At 45.3% G+C, this 12064-nt stretch overlaps 1 protein-coding gene across 1 annotated transcript in view; it reads right to left on the reverse strand.

Annotated features, from left to right (window-relative positions):
- The window catches only part of LOC144508304 (collagen alpha-1(XIV) chain-like), a 148775-nt gene that overhangs the window by 101618 nt on the left and 35093 nt on the right, over positions 1–12064 (reverse strand). The window contains exons 8-10 of the mRNA XM_078236125.1: positions 6915–7034; positions 3452–3616; positions 1782–1943 (exon numbers count right to left, since the gene is read on the reverse strand). Of these exons, the coding sequence (XP_078092251.1) occupies positions 1782–1943; positions 3452–3616; positions 6915–7034 (447 nt within the window). The remainder of the gene's footprint in view (positions 1–1781; positions 1944–3451; positions 3617–6914; positions 7035–12064) is intronic.

Genomic DNA, 12064 nt, shown 5'->3' on the forward strand with positions numbered 1-12064 from the left:
TGGATAGCTTCGAGGCTACTTTGTTGTCATATGAGTTTTTGACAGAGCAATGGTATACAAATGCAATAAGTTTTCATTCACTGATATTAGCAACAATAATTTCTAAACTTGTGGATGAAAAGTAGATGTTGTGCAATGCTGACACCCTCCATATTATCTGTTAATAGTTAGGAACATAAAGGCCGGAATTTTACCGGCCCGCCCGCCACAGGAATCTGAGCGGGCGAGGGGCGGGGCATGGGGAGGTTGACCTTGGGCGGGATTTTATGGTTCCAAGATGAGCAAGGCCATAAAATTCTGCCCAAAATCTCATTAAAGAAATAAGTGCCCAAAATCTTATTAAAAAAATAAGTTTGTGATATGCTTCTACCGGTTACCTCATGAGATCTCACGATGATTTGCATGATACATAGAAACATAGAAAATAGAAGCAGGAGTGGGCCATTCGGCCCTTTGAGCCTGTTCAACCATTCATTTTGGTCATGGCTGATCATCAAATTCAGTGATCCCACCTTTCCACCATATCCCTTTATCCCTTTAGCCCTAAGAGCTATATCTAGTTTCTTCTTGAAAACGCTGACATCACAGATCTACTCAGACTCTTTATAGCCTCATGAGAAACTCAACTGTGTTAATCCCTGTATTGCCTACTCTTAATAATCGATTATTTTTTTATTTAATGGTGTGTGGTTTTCAAAAAGGCCTAGTTTTGAATGTTGACAAGCGAGCACTAAAACAATGCTTTAACCAAACTCGTATTAATTAATTGACCTGAAAACAGCTGGTGCCATTTTGTATGATAATTCAGATTGGACTACTGAACCAAATTACCATTACAATTGGGAACTTTCAATGTTGGCTTTCTAACTCATAATTTAAACCTTTAAAAATCTACTTTTGCCAGGTTCAATAATGTTGCACTTGATTGAATTGCAAAATCACTCAAGAATCTTTCAAATACTCCCATCCCCATCCCTAGCAACATTGGTATCATGGCATTCCTGCACCAGCCATTTCTTTAATGAGATTTTCCCATCGCGCTGCAGTGAACGGGGATTTGGCTGGGTGCCAAATTCTCTGACCTCGCTGCAGCGGGAGCGTGGGGTGAATGGCCAGGGAGATCGCACCCCTGACATCCATAATTGCCAAAGGCATAACTGAAAAAATATGCCTTATCCGGCAGTGCAAAACGTGAAATTTTCACGTGCATAACGAGTGGATTGTTGAAAGTGTTGGGGTTTGTGATGTGACTGAAAAAGGGCAGAACTCTGTTGGATCCAAAATACACCCTAAGGAATTATTCATGGGTCCCAGATTTCATTGAGTAATGGAGGACACATCTCTGCTACAGTGAGAGCAGGAGAGAGGGTCAGATATAGGGTGATTCATGAATTTGTTGCTGAATAACAATCCAAGTAGCTCTTATTATTCGCTAAACCATATACACTACACTACTATAGAATGACATAGAACTTTACTGAAAAGTTATGTCATTTAGTCATTCGTAACCCATGTTTTCTAATTAAGTCATCACTTCCTTTGGCATGCTCAAGATAAAAGTGCAATGATATTTGAAAGGCCCCATTGAGAGTTTCCAATGTAAATGAGGCAGCTGCACTGGGTTTAAGATCGAGATTTGACTAATGAGGAGGTCAGAGTAAGGTTTCTGCACTCAGTCCAATCACGGAATGTAACGGAAGACATTTCATTGACAACAGATTTGTGCAGCAAAGGAGAATAAGTTGCATTTTTTAAGAAATGCAATGAATTTAAATGATTACTTTTCGCTTTAGTTGCTTTGGTTTTGATCTGTCCACAAAGGATCTTTGTAAGTCTGTCACTAAGTGAGTCAAGAAGACTAAACTCAAGTACGTTGTGCACATGGAGTTCAAGTGGATCGGATGCGATTTGTTTCAGTTCAGCTTCATCAGCGTTCTTTACACCTAGAATGAAAACAAAACACCACTTTCAGCCAAAGGAGACAGTGTCTTGTGACTCATTGGACATTGTTTCAAAATCCAGGGTAGGTGACACCGACACTCGCCCTCACAACTACCTCCTTCCACATCTACTGTTTAACTTGGGACTGCTCTTTATATGTGAAAGGGAATGTTATCTGCCGTCTTGACCTGATTTCCTCCATCAGGACCAGGAAGGGAGGAAACCTCTGGCATCTGTCTTGAAGCAATGCTAAAAGTCAATCGGGGAGGTGGAAATGCAATTTCCCTTTAAGAGTAGTAACGTCAGAGAGGTTTGCCACTTTCCCTGTCCCACCCAACCGATTCCCCCTCTGAACTAAAATCAGGGCTTTAGTTACTAAGCTATGCAATTCAAAGCACACTTTAAGAAACCAAAAGAGAAAATGCTGGAAAATCTCAGCAGGTCTGGCAGCATCTGTAAGGAGGGAAAAGAGCTAACGTTTCAAGTCCAGATGACCCTTTGTCAAAGTTGAAAGGCATAGAAAGTGGAGATATTTATACTGTAGGGTGAGGGGATGAAAGATGAGTCATAGCCACAAAAATAAGGGGAAAGGCTAAGAGGTGCTAATGGCAGTCCTTAGAGAGAATAGAAGGTGTGAATGGCCAAACGGAAGAGAAGCTGAAATCAGAGGGTGAACTGTGACAGATGAAGATAAGGTGTGAGATGACCTAGATATTGAAACGAGAGAAAAAAAATCACACAGTTATAAATTGAATAGATTGAATAGGTTGGGACTTTATTCCCTGGAGCGTAGAAGATTGAGGGGAGATTTGATAGAGGTGTATAAGATTTTGATGGGTATAGATAGAGTGAATGCAAGCAGGCTTTTTCCGCTGAGGCTAGGGGAGAAAAAACCCAGAGGGCATGGGTTAAAGGTGAAAGGAGAAAAGTTTAAAGGGAATATTAGGGGGGGCTTCTTCACGCAGAGAGTGGTGGGAGTGTGGAATGAGCTGCCGGATAAAGTGGTAAATGCGGGGTCACTTTTAACATTTAAGAAAAACTTGGACGGGTTCATGGATGAGAGGGGTGTGGAGAGATATGGTCCAAGTGCAGGTCAGTGGGACTAGGCAAAAAATGGTTCGGCACAGACAAGAAGGGCCAAAAGGCCTGTTTCTGAGCTGTAATTTTCTATGGTTCTATGGTTCTAAATGTATTTAGTCAACTTTCTCTATCTGACCACCTCAGATTATTGGGCATTGAATGAGACACCATATCCCTCAGAATTGGTGCAAGGTACCGCAGTAGATGTTGACGAGTAATTATGCACTTCCAGATGTAATGATGTGGGGATGCCGGCGTTGGACTGGGGTGAACACAGTAAGAAGTCTCACAACACCAGGTTAATGTCCAACAGGTTTATTTGGTAGCAAATTATTTGCTACCAAATAAACCTGTTGGACTTTAACCTGGTGTTGTGAGACTGCTTCCAGATGTACCCATGCGGTAAAAATTATAAAAGGTTTATACTCACCAACAGCAAATATTTCAACACCAGCACTTTTCAAGCTTTGAGCTGATGAATTGACATCATCCTGTGACTTCCCATCAGTGAGCAGAATTAAGTATTTTGCAGTGTCTGGTCGAGCACCAGCTGAAGGTTTTAGGGTGTTTTTGAAAATATGATTCAAGGCAAGAGCTAAAGAAACAGAAGCAGTGAAATCCATTTACAGGAATACGCAACAGCTGAAGACTGGTAACAATGGCTCACAAATCAGTAACAAGTCAGCAGAAACCAAAAGAAAAATGCTGGAAAATCTCAACAGGTCTGGCAGCATCTGTAAGGAGAGAAAATAGCTGACGTTTCGAGTCCAGGTGACCCTTTGTCAAAGCATAAGTCAACAGAAACTTGGGATTATGGCTAAAAGGACATGGGGGGAAGTTAGAAGATCTTCCTTTCTGACTAAGGATTATTACAGCATGGGATAGAAAATATGTCAACACTCAGAAGGTTGGGTAGCATCTGTAGAGAGATGAAGATAGGGATTATATCTTGTGTCGACCTTTCATCAAAACCACATAGAGGGCTTAAAGCTAGAGGAAGAAATCCAAGTGGAATAATAATTTAGAGGCAGGAGAAAGGAACCACTGAGGCCAGATGGGGTAAGTTCCTGGTCAAAGTTATGTGGAGGTGACATGATGTTCAACATCATAGCCAGCTCAAAATTCATTTAAACAGGGGGTGTATGGGGTGAAGCTGATTTTACTGAGGTTGAATTGTTCATGGCTAAAGAGGTAAAGGCCAGAGAGGATAGTGAAAATACAACAGGATGGGAGATTAGAAGGCGAGATGGAGCAGAAGAGAGTGATGGAGAAGAAAGTTCAGCAGAGATGTTGACATGCAAGAATCATGGGGCTTTCAGTCCTTTCTGGCTAATAGGAAGAAAAATGTTTTGTGTAAAAGCACCTGATGGGGTCTTAGATGAAATGGAAAGTTAGTACCAGAACAGCTCAGAAATGAAGTTTTAAAAAGTAAAACATTTATTTATTAGTCACAAGTAGACTTATATTAACACTGCAATTAAGTTACTGTGAAAATCCCCAAGTCACCACATTCCGGCGTCTGTTCGAGTACACTGATGGAGAATTTTAGCATGGCCAATGCACCTGACCAGCACGTCTTTCGGACTTTCACAGACATGGGGAGAACATGCAGACTCCACACAGACAGTGACCCAAGCTGGGAATCAAACCCAGATCCCTGGCGCTGTGGAGCAGCAGTGCTAACCACCGTGCCGCCCAATTCGTCAGTGCTGCTGAAGAATAAGGAGAGAGCATTCATATGGTTACAGATGGCAAACTCTATACGGGTCCTATCTGCAATGGCGTCTCAGTCCTGCCCAGCCACGGGGAGGTCGGGGGGGGGGGGGGGGGGGGGGGGGGTGCGGGTAGAGCCAATTACATTGCTGAGGCTATGGGTGACTGGCAGCCCCAACAGGAGTGGTAGGTGCTGCCAATGTAGGTCGGAGCCTGCAAGAGGGCACCACCAAGTGAAAGCCCCTTCCCTTTGAAGACTTTAGAAAATAAAAGAAAAAAACTTGCATTTATAAAACACCTTTCATAACCGCAGGATTCCCAAAATGCTTTGCTGCCAATTGAGTGTCACTCTTGTAATGTTGAAAACACAGCAGTCAATTTTTACACAGAAAGTTATTGCTGACAGAAATATATTATGGACAATAATGATTATTTCAGCTAGAGGACAGGCAGGAAAACATATATGTGCATGAATCTGGCTACTCTGTGAAATGATTATTTTTGTTTTTAAAACAGACAAGGCTTTACCCTGACTATCACCAAAGGAATCAGCCATGATCTTATTGAATGGCAGAGCAGGCTCAAGGGGCCAGATAGCCTACTCCTGCTTCATGTTCTTATGCTCTTATATTCTAATCTCAATCCTTTGGAAAACCAGCAGAGACCTCTCTATCTTAGACGAGGTGCCCTTTGTGGCTGCTTGCATCTTATAATTTCTATGATGGTTTGATATGGGTGTACGGCCTGAAACCAGGTCTGTGGCTCATTGTCTGCTGATGTTGCATCCTGAATTGGTTTCTTGACAGATTTTTCAGTGGTGGATTGCCACTGTCTTCCACTCTGAGGGACAGGATCAGGAGGCAGATACTAAGGCTACCTGAGCTGGAATGGGAATTGAACCCATGCTGTTGGTGTTACTCTGAACCACGTGCTATTCATCTAATCAACTGAGGTAAGTGGGCCCCGTAATTTCTATGATGATTCATGCCAAATCATGAAGATTTATCCTCATTAAGAATCCGCCTAAACTCATTTTGCACAGAGACTTTCATTCAGCATAACAAGAGGGCTACCAGGCTGCTCTCAACTCCAACCTGGCAAAAGGGCAATATTAATCCAGCAGCTCCTTGGAATGCCAGTGTTAAAGTTAGAAATGGGGGTGGAGCCAGAGTAACACACCAGTTTTCTCTGCAGATCTTACGACACTCTGCCTAAAAAAAATCAAGGGGACATGTTTCACACCATCATGCAGGGGGCGGGGCCTCAACACACTGGCAAAACCAGGCCACACTGAGATGGGGCACCATATTTAAGGGGCGTCCCAATTATAACAGGAATAAACTACCCCCCAGCCCACCATGGAGGTCTCAGGAGCTCCACTCCCAACCTCCAGTCAGAGCTGGCATGGGCATCCTGCCAACCTGACAGTGCCGACCTGTACCAAGGGGAAGTGCCAGGAGGCATTGCCAGGCCATTGCCTGGCCATGTCCTTCTTCCCCAGGGGCTACGCTCACCTTTACGCCCCCAGGGAGACCGCCACAACACATTCATGTCTACGTGAACCTGTTGTGAATGGCACCAGCGTGATGTCACACCGGTGCCCGCTGAATGAACGGAGTGGGAATGGAGGAATACAAAAGAATGGTCTAGTTTGGACCAGGGGGCGGCGCGGGCTTGGAGGGCCGAAGGGCCTGTTCCTGTGCTGTATTGTTCTTTGTTCTTGTTCTTTGTTCTTTGAATATCCGGTGAGAAGTCCTGGAGAGAGTGCCCACTAATGACAGTTCTCGGTGGTCTCGCAGCGCGTTTCACGTCATTTCACCAGCGAGGGGCCTGGAAGAACGGAACTCGGAAACTCCCCGGCACAAATCGAACTTTCAGGATTTTGAGCTCGCGCCACCATTCCCACAGACGGAGAGTACAGGCTCAAAATTGCCGCCATGGTGTAAAATTTAATGTTGACCCGGGAGGCAAAAACAGCAACAAAATTTTGAAAATCAGCTTGAAGATGGTCAAAACGCCTATGTGTCAAAACTACCAGCGTAGTTTATATTAAAGTCTCAAACCAAAGGAAAAAAGATGTCAATAGGTCTTAAAACTTCAATGATGTCCGTAATTTGGCAAACATTTAACCTAAAATTAACATTCAAATTACTTTTATTGAATTATTAGTGATCATGTACCTGTATATGTGTTGCCTCCCTTGTAGCGTATTTTTTGAACTGCTTCCAGAACTTCATTTGTGGTAGAATAAGTATTCAGGTCCCACTCTGTCCTTGGTTCACCACTGTACTGGGTTAAACCTGTTTTAAGAATAACCATCTTTAACAATGAGGGTGTTACATTACTGGACGCCATACATTGGCTGGAATTTGCCAGCTGTCCCGCGGGGTTTTTTCCTATGGCGGAGGCGGCTTGCCATTGGCCACCAGCGGAATCTTCCGGTTCCACTGAAGTCATAACAACTTGCATGGTTCCCCTGTCCCAACGCCAGGGAACTGCTGGCAGGAGTCGACTTCAGCGGAACGAGGAGATCCTGCCAGCAGAAAGGGCTGGAAAATTCTGCTCATTATTTTGTACATTTTGCTTGACGTATTAATTTACATCAACACTCGAGGATAAAAGCAAAATACTGCGAATGCTGGAATCTGAAACAAAAGCAGGAAATGCTGGAAAATCTCAGCAGGTCTGACAGCATCTGTGGGAAGAGAATAGAGCCAACGTTTTGAGTCTTGATGACCCTTTGTCAGAGCTAGACATATCGGCAGCGTTATTTTGGAAATTGGCATCATCAGAACAGATGCAGCGGAAGCGAAGAGTCTGAGAGAATGGGATGGAGTCCTTACAGGATGTGGGGTGTGAAGAGCTGTAGTCAAGGCAGTTGTGGGAGTTGGTGGGCTTGTAATGGATAGTCATGGATAGTTTATCACCAGAAATGGAGACAGAGAGATCAAGGAAGGGAAGAGAAGTGTCAGAGATGAAGGTGATAGAGGATGGAAATTGGAAGAAAGATTGATAAATTTTTCCAGGTCCAGACGAGAGCATGAGATGGCACTGAAATAGTCGTCGATGTACCGATAAAGGAGTTATGGGAGGGGGCCGGAGTAGGACGGGAACAGGGATTACTCCACATTACCCATAAAGAGATAGGCATAACTGAGGCCCATGTGGGTGCCCAGAGCCACACCTTTTATTTGGAGGAAATGAGACGAGTTAAAGGAGAAACTGTTGAGTGAGAGAACCAGTTCAACCAGATGGAGGAGAGTGGTGGTGGATGGGGATTGTTCAAACCTCTGCTGGAGGAAGAAGCAAAGAGTTTTGAGGCCATCCTGGTGAGAATGGAGGTGTGGAGGGATTGGACATCCATGGTGAGGAGGAGGCGGGGCTGTCCGGGGTTGGGAGGCTGTTCAGGGAAGATCTCCGGAGGAGATGAGGTCATTGACAGTCCTGGAAACAGTGGCTTGATGTTCCATGATTGGGTCATGGTCCAGGGGAAGGTAGGAGGGAATGCCCAAGAGTTGGTGCTCAATCTCTGCGAGGTAGAGATTCATATGCCAGACAACAACAGCACCGCCCTGACAAAGGGTCATCCCGATTCGAAACATTGGATCTATTCTCTTTCCACAGATGTTGTCAGACACGCTGAGATTTTCCAGCATTTTCTGTTTTTGTTTCATATTTTTTCCCTATTATTTCACAGGATATGGGTGTCCTATTTTCCCTTAACAAGTGGTTCAATAAGCCATTTCGGGGGCAGCTAAGAGCCATCACATTTCAGCACAGTGGCACAGTGGCAAGCATTGCTGCCTCACTGCGCCAAGGACCCGTGTTCAATTCCAGCCTTGGGTGACTCGGTGTGTGCAGTTTGCACGTTCTCCCCGTGTCTGCCTGGGTTTCCTCCGAGTGCTCCAGTTTCCTCCCACAGTCCAAAGATGTTCAGGTTAGGTGGATTAGCCAAGCTAAATTGCCCCTTAGTGTCCAAACATGTGTAGCTTAGGGGGCTTAGCCATGGTAACTGCGTGGAGTTGGGGATAGGGTGGGGGAGAGGGCCTGGGTGAGATGCTCTGACAGAGAGTTGGTGCAGACTCGATGGCCGAAGGGGCTCTGTGGGGATTCTATGATTCTATGGAGGTCCAGTTACATATTGGCCTGACTGGGTAAAAGCAGCAGATTTCCTTCCCTAAAGGACATTAGTGAAAAAGATGGACTTTCACGATAATTCAATAATTACACAGTTACTGATACTAAATTCTTACTTCAGATTTATTTACTTAACCAAGTTTAAATTTTCCCTCATTCATAGTGAAATTTTAACTCATCCTTGGGTCATTAGTCAGGATTACTTGTCTAGTAACATAACCACTATGCGAACGTTCCCTGATGGAATTAAAATGCTCCTGTGCCTCATTCAGTATGTTCACGCTTCCACATGGAGATCTTAGAATCCCTACAGTGCAGAAGGAGGCCATTTGGCCCATCGAGTCTGCACCGACCACAATCCCACCCAGACTCTATCCCCATAACCCCACATATCTACCCTGCTAGTCCCCCTGAAACTAAGGGGCAATTTTCCCTGGCCAATCTATCTAACCCACACATCTTTGGAGTGTGGGAGGAAACCGAAACACCCGGAAGAAACCCATGCAGACACGGGGAGAACATGCAAACTCCACACAGACAGTGACCAGAGGCTGAAATTGAACCGGGGTCCCTGGCGCTGTGAGGCAGCAGTGCTAACCACTGTGCCACCGTGCTGCCCCTAATCTTTTGATCTTTTCCTTTTATTTAATCATCTCCTAAAGGCATTAACTTGGATACCATTCGGTGAGTGCCAGAAGCTTCCCAATATCTTATTTAAGTACCCTTCATACATGTGTGGCTGCGTTGACAGCATAGCTAAGTTTATCACAGCAAATGTTAACATGGCTAAGCCTGAACTTGTCCTCAACAAATACTTAGACCTATGTCATTTCTAGAGTGGGAGTGATCAAAAACCAAGGGTGATTATCCTGCTGTTTTCGTTCTCCTCTCATTCAAGGCTGCATAGCATCACCTACAGCTGTCCCATTCCTAATCAGCTGACTTGGCACAGGCTACCGAGCGCTTTGAAAATCTACAATTATCTTTTTTAAAAATAATTCAATATTTATTTCAGTTTTGAATCAAAACAGAAAGTGCTGGAAAATCTCAGCAGGTCTGGCAGCGTCCGTGGAGAGAGAAACAGAGGGGGCGATCTTGAGCCCATGCTCGCCATCCACGAGAATGGTGGCAGGGGCTCGAGATCCGGTGAAACCCGGAATTCGCAGATCTCAGTGGCGAGATTGCAACTTCCAATTTTCGCCACCCCTCGTCGGGAACGTAATGGGGTTCACGCCCACAACTGGCGTGAACTTGATTTAATTACATTTCAATACATTACCACATTATTAAAGATCCCTTCTCACTGTATATTGAACCCGAAGTGTATTTTCAGATCTCACCAGATGAGAACCTGATGTGAAGATACCTCCCCAGGGCATAAACGTGAGTATAGCCCCCCCCCCCTCCCTGAGGGAGAGATACATGGCCAGGCAGTGCCCTGGCAGTTCCTCGAGCACTGCCCCTTGGCACAGTTTGGCACTGCCAACTTGGCACCCTGCTGAGCTGCCAGTGCCAACCTTGCAGGACTAACCTGTGCCAGGGGCTGTGTCAGGGGCAGACCCCAGTGGAAGCCACATGGAGGGGAAGTGGGGGAAACACTCATTACTTTTTAGTGGTGAGGGGGAGCAGATGTGGGAGCTGGGCTTGCCAGCGATTGTTGTGTGGTTGGGGGGGATGGGGTTTGATATTCGGGGTGAAGGGGGGCAGCTGCCTGCGATGGCTGTTTGGGTGGGGGGGGGGGGGGGGTTGGAGGGGGAAGGGGTTGCTATGTTTGAAGGAAAGTGGGAGGTGCCGGCACTGACTGTTAGGGAGAGGAGTGTTGGCGATGAATGCCGGCTCTGATCATGGGAGGGATGGGGGTGGGGGGTGGGGGGGTTGGAGGGCAGCTCTCTGTGGTGGGGTAGGGGGAAGAGGTTACTTTTAGGTCTGATTGAGCATCCTTTAAACATGGCGCCCTGATCTCCGTGCAGCCGGGCTTTGCCGGCATGTCAAGGCCCTGCCCTCACCATGACAACATGAAACATACCCACCTGTTTGTTTTGTGACAGAGTGTAGTAAGATCTGGAGAAAAAGCTGACCTGTTTCTCTGGAAAGAAACACACCCTTTTTCCCACCAGAACCAACGCTCTGCCATTTTGTTCTAAGATTTTGCCCTGGGTTAACATTTCAAGTCCAATATGACTGTTCTGAATGTTTTCGGAATTTGGAACAAATCGGACTGGAAACATTTGCCGGAATTTTACCGCCTCGCCCGCCCAAGGCCAATGGAGAATGGTGCCTGTGATCCCCGCCTACCCCGATTCTGGGGCAGGCAAGGCAGTAACAATCTGGCCATTAACTCCATTTCTCTCTCAACAGATGCTGCCAGATCGGTGTGAGTTATTTGTGCATTTTCTGTTTTTATTTCAGATCTCCGACATCCGCAGGATTTTGCTTTTGTTTTGGTCTTTATCTCAATTTTCCTGCATTCCCATGTTGTGCACTCTCCTTTGAGGAAAATGAAGGATCAGAATGGATTAGGCTATGAACCGTCAGCATGGTACTCAGCTGTTGTAAAGAAAGAAGGATTCTATCATATCAGATTACTTTAGCAAAGTGATCGTGTGAAAATCAAAAGGTGGCTTTGTGATTGCAAAAGGAATTGTTGAGACCGGATCATGGGTAATGTTTGCATATCTCCTGCTGTTACTGCCCATGGAGGGAGCACTGAAACCAGGCAAAAAGCTGAGGTAAAAAATAGCAACATCCATTGTCAATTTCCAACCATCAAAGCACTATCGTCCTGAAATGCCTGGGCTTGAGAGAACAATACAAGAATGTACATCCATCTGGGGGTGGGGACACAATTCACACTGGACCTTGTTTCGTTATGTCCCTGCCCTGTTTACTTCTGTGACTAAATTTCAACAGATGGAGTGGGGGCACTTCTTACAACCAAACCAGAATCGCCGCACCCCCTCCCACCCAAGCCCACATCATGATTTCATTTCAAGAAATGGGATTGCAATGATTGTATCCTGATGCCAGGCGGAACATCCATTCTACCTTTATGTGGCTGGGGAAAGCATACCTTCTTGGAATGATTACTGTCCTTGATTACATGTGTGCATTAAGTCTCTTCTTTAATTAGAGAGAGGAGATGGTAAAGGAAAACAACTTAAAATGACAGTATTAAGTATTAACGGTGCAGTAC

Source organism: Mustelus asterias, chromosome 20 (genome assembly GCF_964213995.1).
Source record: "Mustelus asterias chromosome 20, sMusAst1.hap1.1, whole genome shotgun sequence".
NCBI classification, from domain to species: domain Eukaryota; kingdom Metazoa; phylum Chordata; class Chondrichthyes; order Carcharhiniformes; family Triakidae; genus Mustelus; species Mustelus asterias.